The sequence below is a fragment of the Micromys minutus genome, assembly GCF_963924665.1.
Source record: "Micromys minutus genome assembly, chromosome: 3".
Lineage (NCBI taxonomy): Eukaryota > Metazoa > Chordata > Mammalia > Rodentia > Muridae > Micromys > Micromys minutus.
The window spans coordinates 10,337,643-10,364,648 of record NC_137972.1 but is presented as its reverse complement, the minus strand read 5'-3'; the positions used below and the strand labels follow the sequence as shown (position 1 = coordinate 10,364,648).

The 27,006-nt window shown below is 43.5% G+C and overlaps 1 protein-coding gene across 1 annotated transcript; it reads left to right on the top strand.

The window, feature by feature from the left end:
• Nucleotides 1-10,955: 10,955 nt before the first annotated feature.
• On the top strand, nucleotides 10,956-26,534 carry MGST1 (microsomal glutathione S-transferase 1). The gene is made up of 4 exons (XM_080914961.1): nucleotides 10,956-11,040; nucleotides 16,898-17,054; nucleotides 19,847-19,941; nucleotides 25,904-26,534. The coding sequence occupies exons 2-4, from the start codon at nucleotides 16,929-16,931 to the stop codon at nucleotides 26,148-26,150; spliced, it is 468 nt and encodes a 155-aa protein (XP_080771087.1). The 5' UTR covers nucleotides 10,956-11,040; nucleotides 16,898-16,928; the 3' UTR covers nucleotides 26,151-26,534.
• The last annotated feature ends 472 nt before the right edge of the window (nucleotides 26,535-27,006 follow it).

The window sequence follows — 27,006 nt, the reverse complement described above, 5'->3', positions numbered from 1 at the left end:
GTCTTACATATACATATTGCATTAATCAGGGTTCCTTAGAGTTATTGAACTTATGAGGTGAATATCTATCAATAATCTGTCTATCTATTAATCTATCAATCAATCAATCTGTCTGTCTGTCTTCCTGTCTGTCTGTTTTTCTGTCTGTCTATCTATCTATTTTATAATATATAGAGAGAAATGATTAGAAACACTGAGTCTGCAGTCCAACTAAGACAACATGGGAAGCTGTGACTGGAAAGTCCAGAAATCAAGTAGTTGCTCAGTCCCACAAGTCTGGGCGATTCTGCTGCTCTTCTGTATGAGCTGGAATCTGGAGAAGTATCTATCCAATGGATGTACCAGTAAAGGGAGTGCAAGCAGCAGCAGAATAAACGACCCCTTCCTTCTTTCATTGTCCTGTGCAGACCTCTAGCAGAAGGTGTGTCCCAGATTAAAAGTGTGCCTCAAGATCTGGATTAAAGGTGTATGCTAATCCGGGAAAAAAGTATCATCACACCTCCAGATCTGGATCCAAAGCCTATGTTTTTCAGCCTTAAGATCAGGATCAAAGACATGTTTTCTTTTTGCCTTGAGATCTCAGTCACAGGTGTTCCCTCCATTTCTGGATTGTAATTCATTCCAGATAGAGTCAAGTGGACAGCTGAGAAAAGCCACATACACACACAGAGTCACACACACACACACACACAGTCACACACACACACACACACACACTCATGTTTATAACTAATGTTCATAACATGTATAACTAAACTTTATGCATTTACAAATATATGTATACATAGAGATCTAAACTTATTTACTTATTTCAGTATTGCTTTTGGTGCCTGGAAAATCTACCTGCTTCCCCTCAATCCTTAATACAGTACAAAAATCAGAAGATCTCAGCCATTCTGACTCATAAGGTGGAATCTCAGGGTTGTTTTGATTTGCATTTCCCTGATGACTAAAGATGTTGAACATTTCTTTAGGTGCTTCATGGCCATTTAAGATTCCTCAGTTGAGAATTCTTTGTTTAGCTCTGTCCCCCATTTTTAATAGGGTTATTTGGTTGTCTGGAGTCTAACTCCTTGAGTTCTTTAATACAATTCTATATTATAGAGCCTATCATATAGTTTATATTATTTTTGTTTTATTTTAAAGATTTTTTTCTCTTACAACTTTATTTTAAAAAACAGATATACATGTATAGATTTTAAAAGGCATTTTTGGCATAACACTATATGAATATATTTTTGTTAGTACTTAATTCTTTTAGAGGTTTGATAGTATGCATTGAAATCTTACTAGTTACCATAAGCATAAAGTACATGTAGGACAGAACGTAACATGGAAACAGTCAGAGTTTTCTTGTTGTGTATAGATTAAACATAGTGATTTTTGAATACCAAATATTGTCACAAGGCTATATTCTTAGCTCTTGGATTATAGTTTATATTACAATAGATATTATATTATCTATTATATGTCTATAATAGATATTAGCCCTCTATCGGATATAGGAGTGGTAAAGATCTTTTCCCCTATCTGTTGTTTGCCGGTTTGTCCAGTTGGTTGCCAATTTGTCCTCTTGACAGTGTCCTTTGCCTTACAGAAGATTTGCAATTTTATGAGGTCCCCTTTTTTTGGTAAGATTGTTGATCTTAAGAACATAAGCCACTGGTGTTCAGTAAATTTTCACCTGTGCTTATGTGTGCGAGGTTTTTCCCCACTTTCAAACTCAGGTGACAGTAGATGCTGGTGAGGATGTGGAGGAAGAGGAATACTCCTCCATTGCTGTTGGAATTTCAAGCTGGTACAACCACTTTGAAAATCAGTCTGAAAGTCCTTAGAAAACTGGATATATTGCTATCTGAGAACTCAACTATACCACTCCAGGGCATATACCCGAAAGATGCTCCAACATATAACAGAGATACATGCTCCAACATATTCACAGCAGCCTTATTTATAATAGTTAGAAGCTGGAAAGAATTCAGATGCCCTTCAACGGAGGAATGGATACAGAAGATGTGGTACATTTACACAATGGAGTACTACTCAGCTATCAGAAACAATGACTTTATGAAATTCCTAGGCAAATGAATGTAACTAAAGACTATCATCCTAGTGAGGTAACTGAGTCACAAAGAACACACATGGTATGCACTCACTGTTAAGTGGATATTAGCCCAAAAGCTCAGAATACCCAAGATACAATGTACAGACCACATGAAGCTCAAGAAGAAGGAAGATGTGGATGCTTTAGTTCTTAGAAGGGGAACAAATACTCATGGGAGGTAGAGAATGGGAGGGAGTTGGGAGGAAGAGAAGGGGGGTGAGGGAGTAGAATCAGGTATATGAGGAGACAAATGATGTACAGAGGGTCAGAAATTTAAACAGAGGTGTGCAGCAGTGGGGGATGGGAAATGGTGATAGCCACCAGCAAGTCCCAGATGCCAGGAAACTAAGAGCTTCCTGGGACCCAACAGGGATGAGATTAGCTGAATGGTCCAACGAAGTGGAGGGAGGAGAACCTGTAAAGACCATATCCAGAGCTTAGGCAAGGCCCCAGGTTGGGGAATGAGGCCACCTACCCTTCTCAACATTTAAACCCAGAATTGCTCCTGTCTAAAGGAAATACAGGGACAAAGAGTAGATGAGAGACTGCCCCACCTGGGGATCCATCCCATTTGCAGCCACCAAACCCAGACACTATTGCTGAGGCCAAGAAGTGTTTGCTGACAGGAGCCTGATAAGGATGTCCCTGAGAGGTTCTGCCAGAGATTTACTGATACAAATGAGGACGCTTGCAGCTAACCATCGGACTGAGCACTGGTCCCCCAAATGGAGGAGTTAGAGAAAGGGCTGAAGGAGCTGAAGGGGTTTGTAACCCCATAGGAAGAACAGCAATATCAACCATCCAGATCCCACCCACTCAGAGCTCCCAGGGACTAAAACACCGACTAAAGAGCACACATAGAGGACCCATGTCTCCAGCTGCATATGTGGCAGAGAATGGTATTGTTTGGAATCAATAGGAGGAGAAACCCTTGGTCCTGTGAAGGCTCATTTCCCCAGTGCAGGGAAATGCCAGGGTGTTGAGGTGGGAGTGGGTGGGTGGGAGAGGGAGCACCCTTATAGAAGCAGTGGGAGGGAGGATCCCCGTTCCCCCTGGGAAAGGGGAGAACATTTGTAATGTAAATACATAAAATAGCCAATGGAAAAAAAAAAGAAAAAGAAAATCAGGAGTACAGAAGGCCTTAGGAAAGTCACTATTGATCTTGTAAATGGTAGTTCTGTCTTTCCTGTGGCCTAAAGCCTTTGCCAGAGAAATCTGGCAAGACTGAATGTTTTGCTTGATGGCTTGAATGAATACAGTAATCACAGAGCTTTCTGTAATGGCTGGCCCTTTAGCATTTTCAGACTCAGTAGAAGAGGGCATCAGATCCCATTACAGAGGGTTGTGAGCCACTATGTGGTTGCCGAAAATTGAACTCGGAACCTTTGGAAGAGCAGTCAGTGCTCTTAACCACTGAGCCATCTCTCCAGCCGGCTCCCATGTTCTCTTTGTAAACAGCCTTTGGGTCTTTTCACAAATTCCTGTGTGACTGATTCGCCTGTATTTTCTTTGTTTGCAATGGAAGGTCGAGGTGACATGAGCTTTGATCAACAGGCAACGGTTATGCTCATAGCTCATTACCTTCTGTAAAGACCACAAACTCACGAATAGTGCCTCTCCCTGTGGCCAAGCATGGAATCACATCAATCTGTGGGGTCCATGGCTCCTGTGCCTACGTTGGCAGAAGGAGAGCTATGGCTAAGTGTCCACCCAATGGTGCAGAACTGCTCACAATGAGAGAGAGAGCAACACCCAGCAGTGGAGACCACAGAGGCTTCAGGTTTCAGACTTGACTTCCTAAGCCCAGTGAGAAGGGCCACACTGAAGTGTAGTGCAGCCTTGCAGCCTGCATAGGAAGAAATGCACCATATCTGTGGTGACCTGGCCTTACCAGCCACAGCCTGACTTCACCAAGAACCCCTTGAGCTTCATCTTCATTGTGCCCGGAAACTGATTGCTGCACATGGGAGGCCCGACCCAGGGGAGCTAGAGCCTGAGTCTGGCACAAGGAAGGCCAAACCCTTGGCCTTTCCATCCCCACATACGTTCCGCCTCGCTTAGCATCTCGGCAACTCCGATAATCGCTGTTTACCCTCCAATGCCACTAGAAATGAGCTTACAAGAGCCTCCATTGGGCAGGGCACTTCTGTCTTCTCTGTGGCCCTGCTCACGATGCAGTTTCTGGAACCAAAGCCACATTCTCCTACAGTCTTGGATCCAGCATCCATGGGTAGAAGACTTAGTCCTGTTCCGTGACTACCTAATGATGCCTCCTTCCCCAACAAGATTGCAACTCTTCGGATTGCAACCCCGAGGGGCTCAGAGCACCTCAGCACAAGCCCTACCTCCAACATCTAGCCAAAGCCACCAGGTGAGCAGGTTCATCTGTGGAGCCCATCCCTCAGTCAAGCTTAGCCAGGACCCCTCCTTCCCGGAGCCTGTCCCTGGGAGATCTTTTGCCACCAAGGTTCTAGCCCTGGACTTTCTAACCACTTTTCTCACAGAGACGCCCTGCTGCTATTTCTAGGACCAGTTTGCCTAACCCACAGCCCATGCCCACGGTCGTCTTAATCTTCTTTCTTGCCGATTGCCAGCTTGCTAATCTGATGTCCCCTGGGCTGTAAGTACACTGTCAGGACCTAGTGAGGAGGTGCAAGGAGCAGACTGTGCTTGGCATGCCCGGTCCCCCGAACCCTCTAGTTGTGCCTCCTCCTCCTCAGTGGAGACCCGGAACTCTCAGAGAGCCAAAGCACACAGGACCCAGAAATAGGAGGTGGGACAAAGCTGTGGCAAAGAGCATGAAGTGCTGGCACTGCAGGCCAGCCCAGGGTCCCCACCTATGCCACATACCTGCCTATTGGAGCCTGGCCCCCGAGCCCCTGCTGGAAAAGTGCTACCCAGTAGAGTGTCTGCCCAGTAGAGAGCATGCCTGCTTCAGAGGTCTACCTGAGATTCCCTGCTCCCAGCCTTAGCTGCTGAGGACAGAGAGGACTATGGGCAGCCCAGGCTTGCTGTGGGGAACTGTAACATGGAAGGCTTGTAAGAGGTGAGAGGAAGGAGCGAGCCGCAGGACTTTCAGTGCCCTGCTCACATTTTCCTCTCTTTTGGCCAGACTCTGCTCCCTAATTCTTACCCCGCCACCCTAACCAACCAAAATGCCTATTTGCTACCTGCTGTGTCCTGCCCAGGGTACCAGCAAGTCACCTGGCTGGCCACGGTGGTTCCAGTGCCTGCCAACCTCTTTTGCAAAGCTGTGGGGACAGAGACATTTACACTGCAGGCAGTTTGCAACGAAACCACTTTTGCCATACTGTCCCAGGGGAACCGTTTTCACCCCCCAAACCTGATCAGCTACCCTGCAGCAGAGAGGTGTCACCAGCCAGGTTATGCCGATTGCTGGATCGCTATTGGTGACAGAACCACGTGACTGGAACCTCACCGTCCCACCCCACTTACTGCCCCTCCCCCCAGCGTGTTGCTTTACACCAGACATGCTCAAGTGTGTTCATGTACACCGAAGCCGGTCACGCCAAAAGAGTTGCAGGTCAGATGGGGTGGGCTCTCCTACCACCCTCTGATGTAGTCTGAGACCCCTGGCCCAGGCCAGAACCTCTCACTGAGGACTAGACTGTCGACAAGCACTTTCTTGAGACCTAAAAGTCAGCGTGTGGCTACTGAAGGACCTGGAACTAGGGATGTGAATGATTACGGTCAGAGCACAGGAAAGGACATAGTGATTGCATGCATGAAGTAGGGGTCTCTTGAGTTAATGAAATGCATTTTATGATTTGGCACATATATTCCTATTTTCCATTAAATTAACTTTATTTCTAAGGCATATTTTGATTTATCATCAAGAGCAACAAAGCATTAAATCTTTAAAAAAAAAAAAAAAAAGACCACACACTCTTAAAAGCTACTCATTGTGGCGTAGTGTGTATGGGATGAGATGGGCCGATTTTTAAGAGTTTGAGTCACCAAGTATACATATACACCCCATGTGCCAAATACCCTCCTCTGCACCATTCTGGAAAGTTGTGGAGGCTCTTCTATGGGTCTGGATACTTGTGTTCCCCAAACGCTGTGCTGAAACCAGTTCCCACTGTGGTGGAATTAAGAAGCCAAGGCTCCGGGAAGCAATTAAATTAGAATGGAGTCGGTGTCTGAGACTGAGTGAGGCTCTCTCTGTCTTAGAAGCTGCGCCCAGGTCTCCTTGTCACCAGATCCACTTGGCAGTCTCCAGAACTTTAAAGTCCAGTTGCCACTGTGGTTTATCGTAAGGACAGGCAGTCACATTTGCCACCCTCTTTCTAATAAAAACAGTCACTTTCTCATCTCTATCGTTGTAAATTAGGTTTCTTTTCTTTTTAAAATCCTTCATGTAAATGAAGCCATATATGCTTTTGTGCTTGGTCTTCTTTTGTTTAGCATAATAAGGAGTTTGAGCCACGCCATCATGTGATCAGTAGCTTATTGCTTTTCCTTATGATATAGTCAGTAGAGTGATGTGTGAATATACCATAATCAGTTTTTCCACTCCTCTGCTCATGGGTTGTTCTCAGATATCTTTCTTTGTGGCCATTCTTACTTCTTGGGTTAATATCTAGAAATAGTCTTGCTGGAATATACATTTGTTTATATTTATGAGAAACCTTGAGCCAGTTTCCCCAGCTGCATGGGACTCAATAAGACTTTAATATTCTCTGCCATGTTTTGTTTAATTGTGACTGTCTTTGGACTTTCTCCCTGTTTAATGCGTACAGACTTAAGCTTCAGACAGTATGCAAAATTCAAAAGAGTAGAGCTAGTTATGAGCTCTGAGAAAAGGGTTTCTATCAAGCAACTGGCCATAACAGGCAGGAAATGTAGAGAATAGAACAGGTGTGCATGGTTAGAGAATGCCCATCATTTTTCATGATTTATCTACCACAATAACACACACACAGTCACTCATACACACACACTCATACACACACATTCACTCTCTCTCTCACACACACACTCACTCATACACACATTCACTCTCTCTCTCACACACACACTCACTCATACACACACACACACACACTCATACACATACACACACATTCACTCATACACAGACATACACACACAGAGACACACACACACAAACACATTCTCACTCATACACAGACACATTCACATACAGACTCATACACAGACACACACACACAGACACACACACACAAGCACATTCACTCATACACAGACACACACACATACAGACTCATACACACACACACACAAACACATTCACTCATACACAGACACACACACACACACACACACACACACACACACACACACACAAACACTTTCTCATAGTCTTGTCTGCTGAGACTAAACCAGACAGAATCAACTAGAATATTTTTAACTCCCGGAGAAGGCTGAGAATGGACTTGTTCTACTGCTTGGAACCAAACACCCGAATTAGCGTTCTGCAGTGAGTTACAGATAGTTTTACAGTCTTGAAGCACAAGCAGAAGTCTAAGCTACAAGCCCTCAGATTACTGCAGGTGGCCAGGCAGCCTGGAAACGCTCACCATTAATGTCCCGCAGCTCCGTCTCGGTGGAGGTGCCTGTAGTAATGTTTGCAAGAATAAATCAAGCGATGGGTTTTGATTTTCATATTTCTGGTGACTAATGACATGAAGTGCTTTTTAATATACATTTTAACCAGGCATATTTTTCTTTTGTGATGTGTCTGCTCAAATTTTGCCAGTTTTCTGTTTAAATAGTATATTTTTGTATAATAATATTTGTCACATGCAGTATTTTGCATGCACTTCCTTTGTCAAATGTACTGGGTTTTCTGTGGATTCTCACACGATGTCTTCTGATGAGCACATTGTAAGTTTCATAAAACCTAATGATCACTATTTATGGCATTTTGCAGTTTTAGGTTTGAAGAAAGCTTTTTGGGTCCTGTGGGCAGCAGGTTTGCCTGTGAAAGTTTATGAAGTCAAGGTGTGGGTTTTCAAAGAGGTTTGATAAGTACAATGATGCATTTGTGTTTAATTTCTCTATGTGGTGTGAAGTATTTGTTTTTCAAATGGCTATTCAGTCTGTACCACTCCTCCACTTTGTCCAGACGTCTCCTTTACCAATAAAATCGTTTCAGTGTGGGGAATTTGATGAAAATCAATTGTTCAAATACTTGTGGCTCAGTGTTTAGACTCTGCTCTGTTCCTTTGACCCATGCACCCAACTGGCCCTGGGTTTGATCCTCAGTACTGCCAAATAAGTACATTATAATTTTATAGCATTATTTGCAACTTAGAATGTTACTTGTATTCATCTCCCATTCTGCTGTCCCCAAGTTTAAAGACATATTCTCGTAATTATTTATTCAAATCTCCAAGTGGACCTTCTTAGATAATGGGATAGAACCTGGCAAGAATCCTGAGCTCCCAGAGACTAAACCACCAACCAAACACATATGCACAGAACCATGGCTCCAGCCATGTATGTAACAGAGGATGGCCTATTGGGCATCAAAGGGAGGACCCTTGGTCCTGTGAAGGCTTGCTGCCCCAGTGTAGGGGAATGGCAGGGCAGGGAGGTAGGAAGGAGTGAGTAGGTGGGAGGGAGGGAGTGGGTGGGTAAGGGAGCACTTTCATAGAGAAAGGAGAGAAGGGATGAAATAGAAGTCTTCTGGAGGGGAAACCAGGAAAGGGGATAACATTTGAAATGTAAGTGAAGAAAATATCCAATAAAAACAAAATCTAAAAGCAAAAAACAAAAAAAAAAAAGAAAAATATTAAAAACAAACGAAGACCCAAGGTAACTGAAAGCATGTCAGGCGCCTGCTTTCCCCCATTTTCAGGAGGCCCTGGCTAGCACCATTGGTGAGCCTTTCTCCTGTCCCCCAGTGGCATTCAAAAGGTCGGGGGTACCAGACATCTAATGCTTTGTCCGTCTGATGTTTCTGGCGCCATCTTTCCTACTGGGGCTTCCCTTTCTCCATTACAGTGGCTATGCTTTTCAGAATGATCTTTGTTCTCCCCACCTCCAAATCAATAACATTTTCAACTGTTTTAATATTTACCACAGGACTATTTGTCTTCAAGTTTTGATGGAGCTTCTCTGAGAGATTTTTTTCCCAGTAGGGTTAAAATGGTGATAAGTAGAAAGGTTGAGAATTGGAACTCTCCTTTTCTTGGCAAACTCAGACAAGCTAACCAATAATCCTTATCCTCTTCGGTCATCCGAAGCACACCAGGGGTGCAAGAGGAAGAGAAGTCCCATGTGGGTCCTCACATAGACCCACAAGCTGTCCTATAAACCCTCTTTAGCTTTAGCTTTTATCACCAAACCAAGTGTCTTGCATTCACTAGAACGTTTGCTGAATCCAATGTATTGAAGCAAATTCTTATATTATACTAAAGACAGCAACAGACCTGTGTATTTCTGCTATACACGTATGTAAAAATCACATTTACCAGGTGGCCAATAATTATTAGGGTATCCTAGCACAAAGCCTGTATGTACTGATTAACTAGCTGATACTTTGGGCAGGTTTCAATAAGATCATTAGATGACCCAGATAGTCTTCATTAAAAGTGTGGTCTTGCCCTCCCACTGGCTTTCTGAAGATAAAGGAACTCTTCTGCGTCCCTTCTTTGTATCTTGTCTTCAGGATTTGTGTTGTCTTCCTGGTTTCTTTTAGTCCTTGCAGTGCTAAGACTTCTCAAGGAAATTCAAAATGGCTGCATTTCCTCTCCAGCTCCGCTCGCCTGCAGTCAGTGTTCCGGTGTGGCCCCAGAGAGGGAGAGCCAACAGAACAATGTTTCCAAGCATAAGGAGAAATTCAACCAACAGCCTCTTCAGATGCTCTACCAATCACACCTCTGAAGAAACCATCTCCAGGACTGACTAACTAAGACAGCAAGCTGCTTCTTAATTCTTTCTAGCCTTGGGAAGTGATATAGAGTTGTCTATTAAAGTCTTGAAACTCAAAATCTGAGTGGGTCCTGGTGAGCAAATCTTAGAACTTGGGAGCTGAGGCAGGAATGGCCACATGTTTGTGTACAGCAAGTTCCAGACGGGGCTAAGTAGCAAAATCCCCTCTAAAACAAACACACCAAACAGAAGAGGCACACAGGCAAAGATCGGAAAGTTATTTGGTGGTACATTCTGAAGGGAGGCGGGTAAGAAGAAATTAAAAAAAAAATGTGTAAAGAAAAATGTAAAAGAAAGGAAGGAAGAAGAAAGAAGAAGAAAAAAGAGAAAGATTGGACAGAAAGACTGATTGATCCCCAGAGCAATGGGGGGCACAGATGTAGACTGGTAAAGCCCTTGTGTGAAGTAACGCAGATGGGAACCTATCTTAGAACCTGTCAGGGAAGCCCTCAGAGCAGCTGCTTGGCCATGGCTGTAGGGCTGTGTGCAACAGCTTTGATGTAGCCCTAAGGACCCTGCCTTCTTGCAACACTTTTCTCTGTGAAAACATTAATTGCCTAACAGACAGGGAATGTCTCCCTGTCACTCTGCACCCAGAAGGTAGTCACAGCAATCAAGCTCCTCCCCGGAGATTTAGATGTTCTTAGAACTTTTTTTCTTCTCTAGGTTTTTCACATTCAACACTAAGGTCTTTTGTTTCCAGCGACGTAAAAGTTTCCAGCGACAAAAAGGGTAACTCCTTCCTTGCTCGCCTTCTCCCGAGATCGAATAGAACTGCCAAGATCCTTGAGAGAGACCCTCGCCGGGCACAGAACAGCATCCGGGATTCTTCGAAGTAGGTGGTGGCCGCAGTGGCCGCGGGCCATTCAGGGGCGGGGTTTGGCAAACTCAGGAGGCGGGATAATAGAAAATTAGCCTGAAAGAGGGCGGGGCCAGCCCGGGTCCTCTTGGTGAAAAGTCCCCTGGTGGGCAGGCTCTGCAGGACAGCTTGCAGCGTTTCTCCCTGGATTCAGGTGGGTGCAAGGTAGGGGTGCTGGCTCCGCCACGGTGCTGCTCCCAGGCTAGGAATGGGTGGTGGGTGCCAGGGGCCTATGGGTGCCAGGTGTAAGGCTAGAGAGTGGCCTTGCTTGTCTGAAAAACCTTTGTTCCCTTTAGCTGTTTAAATGTCCCTCTCCCCCCCCCCCGCCCTCCCCCCCCTGCCTCCTTTTGTGGCCTGCTCTAAGAGATTTGTGCTTTTTGTGTTCCTGCATTAAACTTGTCTTCCTCAAACTCCAAGAAGAAACTTGGAAGCACGTGTCTTTTCATGTTTAAGAGATGGTTTTCTTACTTCTTATTTTCAAGCCTGAGTAGCATTCCCTTTGAAAGGGTCTCTTGATCTTGAGGGGAGGGAAAAAAATTACATGCAAGTTCCAGTAAAATGAGAAGTCACTGCGGTTTCAGCAGCTTCTGTCCATTCCTAGAGAACAAAACCCTACAGTGTCCCTGGTGACTTGGACATGCAGGCCTTTCAACTTGTTGAAAAGCTGTTTGCTTTTCTAGAGTCTCCTTTGGTAGGCAAGAGGAATCCCTAGAAGTCTTTAAAAAGATGTCATTTGATGTCATATGATTTAAAGAGCTTAGGAGAGCATGCTTTGGTGTGACTGTAGCCAGTTAACCAAGAAAAAAAAATGCTAAGGGGGCAACCCTTGGGAGGCTGACTTCCGGGAGCCACCTCCCCCTTGTCCACTGTGAGGTCTGGCTGCACTGAGGCTGTAGCGAAGGTGCCTGGGAATCATGCACATATTTATTTTCTTCTTCTGTTGCGGCCCCTCTTTTCTGCAACCCCAATACATGGATTTGCTACCTTCGGTTAGCTCAAAATTGAAGAGTCACGTCCTGTGGCTGCGTGCCCAGTTTTTCCGTGTTTCACAACACTGTTGCAGAGAGGGCAAGCAGTTTTGAGAAGAAAAGAACTTTGCTTTTCTTGGCCGAGGGCCCATGAGGAGAAAGAAGAGTGTTTCTCAACTGGAAATAGCACCGGAGTGAGACTATGGCAACGGGGCTTCCAGGAGAAGCTTCCAGGAGAGGAGATAACGGAGACCCACAATTCCGAGCGTGGAGATCGGAGAGTTCAGAGACTCTCCAGCCCCGTGGGCTCTCCACCTACTGTGCCACCCGGCCTTATTCACACCCCATCCAAGCTTCCTTTCTTGAAAGTAGAGAAAAGCGTTTCTGTGTGGTGTCTTTCATCCCACGCTGTTTCCAGTCAACCCCAGGGGGCTGCCATCCCTTTGCCCTCTCCGGACAGGAATCCTGGGTAGTTGAAGAGAACCTTCTGTGGTGGTGGCAGTGGACTAACAGGCCAGGAGGCACATAGCTACAAAGACTTTGGACAGCAGAGCCCCACTGTGTTAGCCCCACAGTGGCTAGGGTTGGGATAACAGCATACTCAGCCTTGACAAGGGTTCTTGTTTCTGGCTTCTGAGCTTGGAATTGGGAGTCTAGACGGTTAGCAGCTCCTGACAAGTCTTTCTGAGTTCAGCTTCCAGAGTTTTCTTCCTTTGGCTGTTGTTGTCTTTGTTACCCATTCTCTACCTCGTTTCTGCTCCAGCTGCCTCTAGCAACCCTCTAACCTTCCAGGGCTATTGTCCTGATGCCTTGGAACTCAGTGGTCTTCCTTGGCTTATCGGGCAGGCCCATGTGCTAATGTTGAACAGCACAGGCAGTCAAAAAACAGGTTGTGATTGTATAGGATTGTAACCCCAGCACTTGGGAGGCTGAGGTAGGAGTGTTATGAGTTCAAGGCTCATCTGGGGTACACTGTGAGACTCCATCTCAAAAGAACACACACACACACACACACACACACACACACACACACACACACACACACACACTAAAAGGTTGCTCAAGAGAAGGCTTTTGATGCTGTTAGACCAGGGAGCCTACATCTTGGCTTACAGAGTAATCCAGGAAGGGAATGTTGGCTCAGACAATAGCAGGTATTCATAAATGAATGGCAGGGCCACGTTCCCACCCACTGCGGCATGCTCATGCAAATGAGAAGCTGTAGCTTCCACCAATCACAGCAGTCTGCCTGCAAAGATAGGCGTGTTCAGCAGCCAAGCTCCTCCCCTCTCCTCTGTGGAAAAGGATTTGAGGCTTCTAGAATTCACCCAGCTTGTGATGACTAAGCATCTGGTGCAGCCATGGCCGGAGCCAAATCTGGGCATTGGTAGTAGGCTGCTGTGGTGCTTACTTGAGGCTGTGGTGCTTACTCAGATGCTGGTACTGGGGTGACAGTACTCTGTCTGGGTGATTGGATGATGGTTTTGTGCTTCAGGCAGCCTGGGAAGTCCACAGCTGCCAATAGGGATTCAGATCTCCCTGTCCACCAACACGTTTGCTAACGTCTGAGAAAATAAATGTCGGGAGGGGTGCGTACAGTAGGGACTTCCTAAAATTGATAACGATGTTAATAGTGTTTATCGGCGTTTCAATATTCTTAACAGCTTAGTGGCACTCAAGAGAGAGGTGGGTCCCTCACCTGTCTTACAGAGAGGTCCGGTATAACGAGCCTTTTGAAAATCCTTAAATCCTTGCTGATTAGCATGCTGCCGAGGTAGGAGAGCCTTTATCAAGCACTCATCGGGTACTGACAATTATTAAAATGCGTCACAGTCACTGAGTACATAAAACAACAATCCTCTGAGGTAGGGTTGTCCGGCAGCATACTTTTTTTAGGGTGTGGTAGTGCACACTGTAATCTGAACTTCAGAGGTTGAGGCAGGAGGATCCGGAGTTCAGGGCCAGCGGGGGTTACTTAGGAAAACTGGTTTTACAGGTATGGTAGCTCAGTTAATTTGTACCTAGTAGGTGGTCTGTTGAAATCTGCCTGGACTCCAGGCTACTTTCAGAGTCTGTGTGATCTCAGCATCTCTGTGTTCTTTTAGGGCATAGCCAACCCCACACCATGGGACTGGGCGGGATCCCAGTCAAGATAAGGATAATGGAAGGAAGGGATGATCACAGGAAAATTCATCTTTGTAATTATGCGTAACATGCAATTTATGATCAAATATTCTGACTCCATGATTTTCTTATCTCCCTCCCTCCCTCCGTCCCTCCCACCCTCCCTCTTTCCCTCCCACTTTGGCCCTCCTGGACAAGTCCCTAATAGCACACTTCCATTACAGAGCCTTGCTATTGTTCTGGTTTAATTAAGGGTAGCAGGTTCACTGCAAAGAGAAAAGGTGCTGCCTGTCTCTGTGTTCTTACCCATGATATGGTTCCCCTCTGTCTGGGAAGTGGGAAACATCTGAGAGGAAAGACTCAGGGGCCCATGGTGTATAGACTTGGTGCTGGCCTGAGGCGCCCCCATCCTTGGCAGCTGAGCAGCCCGGCTGTGTCAGCTTCATGTGTAGGGTGTGCAGATGCGGAAAGCCCTCACTGCCCTTTCTCTCCAACTGCTGACACCTCTGCATTCCCCCATGAACAGTTCTGGAAGGTCTCTCCTCCTCCACCACTGATTTCTATCACGCTAAACACAGAGCAAACCACCACCACCAAAACCTTTCTGAACTTCTTGTTCCATTGCTAAGTAAGTTTTGTTCTGGGAACAGTCACAGAGGCTTTTATTTTGAAGGATGTTAAAGAGTAGAATTTTCTACTTGATAAACTTCCTGAGTGGGTTTTTTTTTTTTTTTTTTTTTTTTTAAAGAAAAATTCAAGTCCTTGTATTTCTTCAGATCTCTCTGTTCAGAGGCAAGGACTATAGGGATTCTTTATTAAGCTAATTAGCTTTACAAGAGCTCTGAAGGATAGGGCATTTTACCATGACTTCTATTCCCCCAATACCAGAGCAATAGCAGATATATTAAAAACTACTGAGAGCGTTATCTCGCACTGAGATAACACTCGATGTTTCAAGACCGTGAACTCACAGAATTGGATCAGCTTCCTGTCATACGTGGAATTTAAAAATAATCTAGGGCACAGTGAACCCTTTATTTTATGAAATCCATCCATGTGTAAATTAAAACAAAATATTAAATATTGTATCTGTGTTGAAGATGCACAGAAGGTTTCTTTTCACTAATTTCTAAACAGTTCTGTATAGCTATTTGTGTGGCATCAGATATTACAAATGATGACAAGATGTGTCTTAGTGGCGTCCTGTTGCTGTGACAAAACATTCAGACCAAAAATTGGGAAGAAGGAGGTTTGTTTAGCTTACATGTTTGGGTCACACTCTACAACTGAGGGATGTCAGGGCAGGGACTGAAGTGGAAGTCGTAAAGGTACTCTCTTTGTCTCTGTGTCTGTCTCTGTCTCTCTGTCTCTATGTGTCTCTGTCTCTGCATCTGTTGGTCTCTCAGTCTGTCTCTCGGTCTCTCCCTCTCCCCCACCTCTCCCCTCCTGTCTGCTTTCTTATTCAGCCCAGACCTACCTACTTAAGAATGGTACTGCCTATAGTGGACTAAATCGTTTCTCATAGACACAGCTACAGGTCAATCTTTGAGTTGAGGTTCCCTCTTCCCAGTGAATTTAGGTTTTTGTCAAGTCCACAGTAAAAACAATTGGAAATTAAATGAGAGGAGTGTTTAGAAAATACCATAGAAGAGACTTGAACATCTGTGGGATGTGGTATCCCCAGGAAGCTTCTGAAAGCACAGGACCCCTGGGATGACCGTGTAGCATTCCCTAGACTACATGCAATGAGCACATTTTATCTTAAGAAGACCAAATTCATAGTTTTCTTTGGGAGCTTTAGTTTTATTATCATTAGAATAGCCAAGCACCCAGCACAGGGTATAACCAGGAAGAAGGGAGAATGTAAGGGTGGGAGGTGTGTCCACTAGGTCAGTCAAGTTTTAGTTGAATTAGGATTAAGCAGAGTTAAGATTTCGAAAGGGAAATGGAGCAAGTCTCTGCCAAGAATTAGCACAATGTATCAGTAGCATGCAGAACGAGACATTAGAGGCCACATTCTGTTTCTGTGAAGTAGATGTCAATGTTATATTCATAAGCATTCTGTAGGGTTTTACAGTAAAGTCCAAGGTATTGCTGGACACAACCAACTCTTGCAAAATTAAATGTTTGTGGAGGGGTTTTATCATAAGGCCCAACACATAGACAACTGTCTGTCCAGCAGCAAACAGAAAATAGATGTACCCTGTAGACTATGGATAAGTGGAGGAAGTCTCTGGAGGCTAATCTAGAAGGACAGAATTTGAATCAGAAATGGACATCGTGGGAAGCCAAGAAGATTAGATGCTGCTTAAGGAGAATGCAAGATAAGATGCTTACTATAGGGAACAGATAAAGGCAGGGGTCAGGGGTCAGAGGGCATCAGAGAAAGTGAGGAGCTCCGATGTTCAGCCTTAGCTTAAATTGCCATCAGTTTTGACTTACTGTGTGCTTTCTCCCGAGCTTTGCCTCCAGGCTCCTTTTGTTTACCATTTACTTTACTCATTTGACTGCTTGTCTGTTTACCGTTTGATTGTTTGTTTGTTTGTTTGTTTTGTGTGTGCCTGTGCCTGTATGCTTCCTGGTGTGTGTGAATGTGTTGGACCACTTTAAGGAGTTGATTCTCTCCTTCCACCATATGGGTTCTAGGGATTGAACTCGGGTTGTCAGTCTCAGCAGCAAGCACTCTTGATACTGAGCCATCTCTCCAGACCCCCAGTTTCCTCCTGACAGCTTCTAGATGGATGTGGATACAGAATATGGCATGATTTTATTCATCCTGCAAAGCCAGTCCCTTTTCCATGGCCCCTCTTTCCACATATACAATCTCCTCACCGTGGGCTCATGGGTCTGGTACTGGGATGTTTCCAAGCAATCACTGAGTTATCTGGGGTGTTCCTGTCTACCCCTTCTTGTCTACAGTCACTTACAGAGTGAGATCAGGATCGAAAGCATGGCTGACCTCAAGCAGCTCATGGACAATGAGGTGCTGATGGCCTTTGCCTCTTATGCAACGATTATTCTAACCAAGATGATGTTCCTGAGCTCTGCGACGGCATTCCAGAGGATAACCAACAAGGTAAGGCTGCACAGGCAGCATTTTTCACCTTTATGGGTTAAAATGCTGAAAAACAGCCTTGTCTATTTTCATTCTGATCTATGTATGTATGTATGTGTATGTATGTATGTATGTATGTATGTTTTACCATCTGTATGTCTATATATCACCTGCCTTTCTGTCTGTCTGTCTATCTATCTATCTATCCTCTATCTATCTATTATCTGTCTATCTATGTATCTATTATCTATCATCTATGTATGTATGTATGTATGTATCTGTCTATCTATTATCTGTCTTCTATCTACCTATCATCTATCTATCTATCTATCTATCTATCTATCTATCTATCTATCTATTGATCATCTATTAGCACTCATTCAGCAACAGGGTATGTTGTGCTATATTGTGAACAGAATCTGAAATAGGCTGGCCCAGGTGTTCCCATGACATGGTACTGTTTTGCTTGGAGAATGGCACTATTGATAATGGCATTGTTATCAATCTTGGGGAAATAAAGCCTGATCTTGAGAGAAGCTGAAAGAGAGGGCCAGGTAGCTGCTGAAGGCAATGTGAAGACTGTCAATGAGTCCTCCACTACAGAATGGGAGGCTCAGATAACAGACATGTGTTCCTCATGGCTCTGCAGGGCGGCAAGCCCAAGATCAAGATGCCAGATCTAATGTCTAGTGAGGGAGAGATTACTGATCTCCATGGGGCTGTCTCTCGTTGTGTCCATAGTAGTTGAAAGAAAAAGGGGGAAGCAGAGGGTTGGCTCTGATTCTTTCTATGAAGACAGTGATCCCAGTCATGAGGAACCCATCCACATAACCTGACTCCAGGGCCACCTTCAGACACCATCATGCTGGGAAACAGGTTTCAGCTTGTGCATTTTGTGGGGATGGAAATGTCGGTTGAAGGCGGTCGCTCACTGGGCACTGCCTGTCAGTGAAGGATGTGGCTGAGGTGGAGATTCACCCTGGGGAACAGGACGAAGCTTATTGGTAGGGTGTTTTCCTGGGGTGCAAAAGGCTCTGACTTCAATTTCTAGCACATCCCCTCCCTAATTTGGATTGGTTTAACCCCCAACTTTGGATACTCTTCATTGTATTTGGTTTATATGTTTATTTAAAATTCATATGTTGGCCATCTAGTGTGGTTCATCCTGCATGGTCCATTCCATGTGGTCCAGGCACTCATTAGGGTTGAGAGACCCGACCCCAGGAGCTGACTCTGAATCACGTCTCCCTCAGCAGTTCTCTTTAACACCTCTATTAGTGGTAAATACTCACATATTAAAAAATATTATAATATTTATGAGAGTTTTCAAGCTAAAAATCAAAACTATTTTTTATAGCTTGCATCTTTCTTTGCTATAAATTATTAAATGGTAAAGCCTGCTTAAGTATATCTTAAATGCATATATCAAGTTTCAGGGGATGGGGGAAATAATTTCAAACAGCATAGTAATTATGAGAAGGAATCCATGAACAGATGCTCCCCAACGTGGTGACCTGGTTGCTCACTGGAACACATTTCATCTGGTTATATGTTACTGTGTTAGTCAACATGAGGTTTTATGCACTATGTGGAGACTGGGCATTTCCACATGTCCATGATGTCAGAATACTCTCTCCAGCCCTCACTCATCCCAGCCTTTTCTGACAGCCTTGGGCAGCAAAGGCATTACTTGATGAGAACAGAGTACCTGGAATATTGATACACCCAAAGGAAGGTGTGTCCACAGCCCTGTGTACAGGATGCCAGAATACCAAGTTGATAATCTGCTGGGGTTGAGGATTATGTCTCTTTTTGCTTTTACATCGTTTTAAACTACTTTTCTAATTATTTATTTTATCATTATTTGTGTGTGTGTGAGAGAGGGGGGGGAAGGCCGGGGGGGGGAGGGAGATAAGCAGGGAGTTCATATGTGTATGTGTGTAGGTGATCTTTTGGGGATCAGTTTTTCCTTTTACTGTGAGTTCTGGAATTTACACTCATATTTGTGCACTAACTTCTTTTACCTGCAGAGCCTTTTCACCCCTCCACTTTCAGGATTTTCATGTCTAGCCTTTTGCTAAAGTTTTTATTCGTTCTGTTTTGTAAAAGCTTCCATGTTGACAAAGATTCAGATTTAAACTCTTCTTGTTCTCCTGCTTCCTCCCCATGTGTCTGCTTTGCTGATCTACAGTTTCTTTCCATAACGGTCAACCAGATGCTTCTGTTTCTTTAATCAAAATTCACATGACTGGAGCTGGTGATGTCACCCAGTCAGTAAAATGCTTGCCAGGTAAACACAATGACCTGGGTTCTATCATCAGCGTCCATATTAGAAATGACAGATACGGCGGGATGACATCATAATCTCACCAGTGGGGTGGGGGTAGCTGGAGGACCCCTGAGGTTCGATGGCAGACAGGCCAGCCTGCTCCAGGAAGCTCCGGGCTACTAAGAAGCTGTCTCAAAAACAAGGTTAACAGTGTTTTCCAAAGTAAATGAAACTTGAGTATCCAAGACCTTCGTATGTTTGCGCACCCATGTGTATATGCATCTGTGTCCACATATGCATCTATACAAGCACATGTACACACATGCATGTGCCCAAATGTAAACTGGTAAATAGGTGAACACCTCTACTGCCTACTGCTTCGTCATATTTCATAATATTTGCAACCAGGGTGCTCTTTTCGGATTGCTTATGTTGTTACCTTGATGCTAGTGGAACAGAGAACCTTGAGTTTTATCATTAAGCTATCTCCAGCCCAGTGGATTTGTTTTTAAATTGCTGTTCTTCTTTTTGGTATTTGGAACAGGTTTTTGCCAATCCAGAAGACTGTGCTTCCTTCGGCAAGGGAGAGAATGCCAAGAAGCTTGTCCGGACTGACGAGAAGGTGGAACGTGTGCGAAGGTAAACTGGTGTCTCCGGAAATTCCTCACTCAAGAACCATGGCTATGTAGCCCATTCAGGATATTGGGGTCTTACAGAAGAAAAGAGGGTTCATTCATCTCTGTGGTAGATGTAAGGAGCTACAGCAAATTAGGCACATAGAGCTCTTCTCGTGGTGTTACACTTGCTCCTGGCACCAAGTTCCTTAGAAGTCTAGACTTTATTGGGAGGGTGGTGGTGCTCTGTCTACAGATGCATAGAACTAATAGCATGTGGAGGCAGAGTACAGGCACTGGATTCCTGCAGCTATGTTATTTTTTTCTCAAATTCAGATGGTCAGTTTATACAGACGGTCAAGGGTCTTTTGTGGAAGAGTTAAGTATGAAAGTTGAAAATTTTCAGAAAAATAGGAAGAACTCTCCCTTCTGCCCTTTAGTTTATCTTATTTATCCATCCATCCATCCATCCATCCATCCATCCATCCATCCATCTATCCATCCATCAATCCATCCATCAATCCATTCATCTATCCATCTACTATCTATCTATCTATCTATCTATCTATCTATCTATCTATCTATCTATCATCTATCTATCTGTCTATCTATCTATCTATGTAGCATCTATCTGTCTATCTATCATCTATCTGTCTATCTATGCAGCATCTATCTCTCTATCTATCTAGTATATATCAGTCTATCTATCTATCTATCTATCTATCTATCTATCTATCATCTATCTATCTGTCTATCTATCTATCTATGTAGCATCTGCTATCTATCTATCATCTATCTGTCTATCTATCTATCTAGTATCTATCTGTCTATCTATCTATCTATCATCTATCTATCTATCTATCATCTGTCTATCTATCTATCTATCTATCTGTCTATTATCTATCTATCTATCTATCTATCTATCTATCTATCTATCTATCATCTATCTGTCTATCTATCTATCTATCTATCTGTCTGTCTGTCTGTCTGTCTATCTATCTATCTAGTATCTATCTGTCTATCTAACTATCTGTCTATCTATCTATCTATCTAGTATCTATCTATCTATCATCTATCTATCTATCTATCTATCTATCTATCTATCTATCATCTATCTGTCTATCTATCTATCTATCTATCATCTATCTGTCTATCTATCTATCTATCATCTAGCTTTCACTTTTTTGTATCAGAATGTCATTTGAAGCTATTCTATTTAATATGTTGCAAACCCAATAAGCACTAAAGAAAAACAAACCAGATTCTATCCTCTGTTGGTCAGTACCGTTAATATACTTATTTCCAAAGTGCCTGAGACTATAGTTCTGACAGCATGTACTTAATCTTTGTCATAAAGTCATGTCATGTGCCAAGTTTTTATATAGATATTCAGTGTGAAATTTAAATAATAGCTGCCTCCCTTCTATAACAGGTACAATATCAGAGCTACACGCCAACTTTCCAGTTATTATTTTTCTAGTGCTCATATGGGCCGTGGAGCAATCTGGTCGTATTTGAGTCACTGATGTTGCAGATGCAAAGCACCATGTGAAGTGCTATAGGCAGTGAGCAGTCCAGTGACAAAGACTGAAGGAAGTAGATGTAATAGGCACTTGGAGAGATCTCCTCCCTGTGCCAAGACAGGCAATGAAATAGAAACTGAGAGCAAAGAGCTTTTCTTCTGCAAATGGGATGTCAGATGAACGCTCTAGATGATGGGAGCATCATTTCTTCTTTGGGAGCATCATTTCTTCTTGCTTCTCTGGGAAAGTCTAAAAGCCTCTTGGGAGGTCTACAGATTCTCTCAAGCCATGGGGTGTTTGGTCTCCAGATGAACCCTGGCCCAGGTTCATTCACTCATTCGTGCTTCCAAATTTCGCATCTCGTTATGTTGGATGTAAAGTCAACTCATCCTTCAGCGATGGCTGTTCATCTCCCAACAAATCAACTAAAACACTACAGGTAGAGAGAGAATGGTGTCCATCGAAGCATATGGGGGTTTTCACGGTACACTGTAGACATTGATCAAGCAAGAACATTTCCCCCCCCCCCAAAAGAAGTGAGTTCTTGGTACTTAACACTGACCTCTAGCTCTGTCCAGTTTATGCTGGGTACTTAGTCCCCTTAAGCAAACTGAAAAGAGGCTGTGCCAAGAATATACACTGGAAATAGTTTCAGGGAGAAGAACCTATGTGAAAACCTCAAACTGTGTCAAGGGTTGTACTCAGTGAGTTAAGTTCAGAGAGAGGATTCGGGCACTTTGGAAGCATTAAACCATTTAAAGGTTTACCTGCTCTTTCTCAGTTTCTCTTTGACAACAGGCAGTTGCACGGTTGATGCTAATCATGACTTTCTACTCATAGCGTTGACTAGGACTAGAAAACATTAACAGTGTCACAGTGGCATTATTAGCAAGATGGAGAGAGGAACAACATTCAAGCCTTCTACACTGATGCTTAAAAAACTATTTTATTTTGAGAGATCAGACACCTTTACTATTTATCCCATCTTCCATCCTCACCCTCCTGTGGGTACTTCTGGAAGAGTAATCTATAATCTAGTCTGGTGTTCTTCTTTTCAAAGAACAAATAAATGTCACTGACATTTAATGCCTTAGCTCTGGGTGCCCAGAGGAGGTTTAAGGCCAGTGTACAGCGCGCCTCCTGGTGGTCAGAATCTGAACTTCCAGTATAGCAATAGGCAACCTTCTACAGAAGGGACACAGATTCCATTTTCAGCCACACATTTCTGAATTTTTGAGAATTGATTGGCTTTCATCAAATAAAATACTAATAGCACACATGTGAAATAATTTTTAAGGGAAATTTTAAAAATCTTCCTTTTCTATTTTCAAGGCAGACTTTCCTCCTCATTCTTTCTACATTAAATTAAAAACCTGTTGCTATTTCCATAGTCAAATGTCAGGGCCGGAGTGTGGCTGCCCATGAACTGAAAGCTTTCCTCAAGGTATTCATAAAATTAATACATGTGCATATAGGACCATGAGCTCCAAGATTAAAGTTGTATGTGTTGACATGTCAAGAAATGGAACTCAGTGCCAGTTACCTGAGTTCCAAACAGACACAAACCAGTGGGAATTAGACAAGACAGGAAATGGACTTACTTATTTATTTATTCCTATTTTTCTTTATTCTGAGAGGAGTTCAAGATCACAGTCTCACAAGATAAAGTCTGAAAGGTGATCAAGGAGGCTAGACAATAATGTGAGTTATTCCCAAGAACTTGGGTTTGATTTTAAGGAAACACAAGGCCTCTATAACACATTATCTTCAGAGGTGGAGGATACTCTTTCCATAGTGTGCTCTGTGGACCCTGAGCAACCAGACTGCAAATTTTGTCAAGAGACAAGCTGTGGGTTAGATGCCCTCCGTGGCCCCAATCAATGAACAAGGCAGCCACTGGAAGGTCCTTATACGTGTATCTTGGCCCTAGCTTCCTTGGGATGTGGTTAAAGACCTTCAAAGAAGATATGAAATCAACATATGTGTAATAATCAGACATTACATGAGGAGTGGTCTGTGTCTGTGATGGGGTGGTAGGATCTAGGAGCGTGTTCCTATGGCCTTTAGAAACATTTCATGAAGGAAGAAATGATAAGAAATTACATTAATTTGAGAAAATTCCTTGTGATAATTTAACCATGTCACATGTGCTTAGAATCAGAGCTCTGTCTGAGCAGAGGGCATCAGGGAAATCTGGTTGGACACACTTCGCACACATCATAGTTGGTCATGCCTTAATAATTCATTTCAAATGATTAGAGCAACTATAGTTGGTCAGGAGGGTGCTTAAAACCACGAGAATCTTAACTGAGAGGATGGTCCCCAGAGTGTGTAGAGAGGTCTGCCGCAGCATGGGGTACCACTCATAAGGGCCTGGGGGAATCAAACTAGGCAGAAAGTGGTCATTCGTGGAAGGAAGTACATCTACTACTTAGTAAGAGAGCCCAAGAGCTACCTGTAAATGGTGCTAACAAAATGAATCCGGCAGGTTGGGCAGACTGTCACATCAGAAGAGCTAGGGGAGGGGCACTGTAATAACGGTATATCACCAGGACCTGCTGTGTGCATGGTGCCTGGATGATGTTCACATGCAGCCCAGAAGTCTGTGGAAACAAGGACTTTCTGGATAAGCAGCAAGAATTATCTGTGGCGACTTCAGGGAGAGGAGTAGGGTGGAGGATTAAACTGGAGAGGGAAGAGAGTTAGGGTCCCGTAATTCCAGTCAATTCCCCACTCCACTTCTTTCTCTCCATCCCTAATTTCCTCAGAGTGAGCCTGACTCTGCATTAGTATGGCATTGCTTGGTACCCACTGACTGTAGGCTTGGAAGGAAGCGCTGTAATTAGCTTCAGGGTTTTCCTTTTATAGTTTCTTTCCTGACTTTCAATTGTTCCTATTAAGACGTTGGGAAGGAAAACCCTGACATGCGCTGAAGTGAAGGTGAAGGTCTGGGGACATGGCTTACTCAGCAAACTCCTTGTCCTGCAAGCACTAGGAATGGAGTTTACGCTTCAGAAGCCCCATAAAGGAGAGCTGAGGGTGGCGGAGCAAGCTCATGAGTCCAGCGCTGGGGAGGCAGACACAGGCAGATCCCAGGAGCTCATTGGCCAGTCAGCCTAACCAACCCTGTGAGTTCCAGTCCGGCAAGGAGCCCCTGTCTTATTAAAAAGAGAAAGTGAAGGTTGATGGTCTCCAAAGAACAACAGCAGAGGTTTTCCACTGGTCTCCAGAAGCACCAGCATTTACTGTGCACTCCGGAGCAGCGTATAAGGAGGACCAAAGCAGGAATCAGCCCTCTGTTCCCTTGGCTTGTTTCATGAGAAAAGTAGCATGATCAAGTCTAGGTCTTCTTTAGGTTTTTGTTTCCTTCTTTATAGCCTTATGTTGCCATGATTTTTGTCTTGAGTTCCTACGGAAGGCAGGAAGAGAGGAGTGCCATAGCAGGACAAACAAAACCTTCCCATTCTGAGATGTGGAGCAATAGTTGTTGACTGTACCAAGATCTAGGCTTGGTTGTAAACCAACTGTTCATGCTGTGCTTCATAAAGCATGCTGAATTTAATAATTACGCACTTCAAACTTCCCAGGCCAACAGTGAATATACTGTTCACCACACTCCAAGTCAGAAGCCCACAGTGCCGCAAGCCAGAGGGAAAATTCTGACTGAAATATATTTTCTTTGTTCCTCTAATGGTGGTGCACAGACAGATTTTAAGGAATTATATTCTCTTCCCATTTTTTCTTTTCCTCCCACTCCCTCTGTCTTTCTCTCTCTGTGTCTCTGTTTCTTTCTCATTCCTTCTGTGGTTTGAATATAGAATGCCTGAGATCTCACCTATATCTAGGAGGTTGGTTCTGTGTTTTGTCTGGATATGAAAGAACATGAGACTTGAAGCTGGTTTGTATAAAGAAATTTCTACTCAACCATTTTGATGTGAAGAAGTAATTTGGATACAAATCATAAAGGAAAGAATATTCTTTCCTTGGGAAGAGAAATTTCCATTAAAAGAAACTTGAATTGCAAAAATGATATTTGTACTTACAAAAATGTTTTTTTTTTTTTTCTGGTTAGATACTATTTTGATAATCTGGGAACAACAAACTGCCTTTTGAAAATAAAAAAAAAAAGATATAATCAAACTAAAATGCTCTAAATAGAAACCGTGTAAGTAACAAAGAAAGGGGTCTTCGAAGACTATTGAGAGTCTTCCCCCACAATGTAAAGATTCATTAGCATTGCTGAGTGTGGGGAACTCACACCTGAAATCACAGCACTTGTGGGCAGATTAAGGAAGACTGTAAGTTTGAGGAGAGTCTGGCAACATAGGAAGCTTCAGTCCACACTTATCTAACCTTGACTCCAACCCAATCCAGCCTAACCCAGACATTCCTTAAGACTGCATTTTGTTTTGGAAGAGAGGGAAGGACCCATGCATCCTCACAAGATGTCATCTTCTCTCACAGAGCCCACCTGAATGATCTTGAAAACATCGTTCCCTTTCTTGGGATCGGCCTTCTGTATTCCCTGAGCGGACCAGATCTCTCTACAGCCCTCATGCACTTCAGAATCTTTGTCGGTGCTCGGATCTACCACACCATTGCCTACTTGACTCCCCTTCCTCAGCCAAACAGGGGCTTGGCGTTTTTTGTCGGCTACGGAGTTACTTTGTCCATGGCTTACAGGCTGCTAAGAAGCAAACTGTATTTGTAAAGAGAATTGTGATCTTCACCATCTGATTAATATTTTCTTTTTCAAAAAGTTCTATATTTCCAATGTATTCATACACTTTCTAGGGTTTTATGTATGAAAGGACCAGAGGAATTTTGATCAGGGAAAATTCAGTTTGAAGATCCCCCCACCCCCACCATCAGTAGGCTCTATTCTTTTGCAGTTGGGTTAGACATTTAATGTAATAAACCTTAACTATGTCACCTAACTCCTAAAGTACTTTTTATAAGTCTTGATTGCGTTATAATTTGTAACAATTGTCTATATTTCCTATTGTGCCTCTATAAAAGAGTGCTCACACTTATGTGAAGCCTGCATTTCATTTTAGCTGAAGTAGGCACCTATATTAAAAACATTACAAATGAATTTTGTTTGTGTTTTCTCTTTTATTAATGTGTATAAATGTGTATCGGTGTATGCATAGTGTGTGTGCTTGCAAGTAGAAGCGCCTAGACCTGAAGTTACAGAGGGTTGGGAACTGACCTCTAGTCCTCCAGACTAGCAGTATATGCTCTTACCTGCTGAGCCATCTGTCCAGCCCACATTTGCTTTTATTTTTTCTATTTTTTAACAACAACAACAACAACAGCAACAGCAGCAACAACAACAACACAACCACCACCACAATCTATGGACAATTTGCACAACTGAATAGCGAACCTCTCAATGCCCTTCATGATGATTCACTGGTTTTGAAAATATTGTCTCCTTTGGTTTGGCCATTTCTCAGGTTGTGTTTTTGGACCATGGGGATATAGGCTTCTGACACCAGGTTATTTTTTCCTAATCTTGATATTTCTTCCTTGAAGTAGGCTGCAATAATTAATATCCATTTGTA

What these genes read in the sequence shown, in the direction of transcription:
- MGST1 (XM_080914961.1), top strand. Translation starts at nt 16,929, where the DNA reads ATGGCTGACCTCAAGCAGCTCATGGACAATGAGGTGCTGATGGCCTTT. An exon ending in TCCAGAGGATAACCAACAAG is followed by an intron (nt 17,055 to 19,846) that starts GTAAGGCTGCAC and finishes TATTTGGAACAG; the next exon opens with GTTTTTGCCAATCCAGAAGA. An exon ending in AAGGTGGAACGTGTGCGAAG is followed by an intron (nt 19,942 to 25,903) that starts GTAAACTGGTGT and finishes CTTCTCTCACAG; the next exon opens with AGCCCACCTGAATGATCTTG.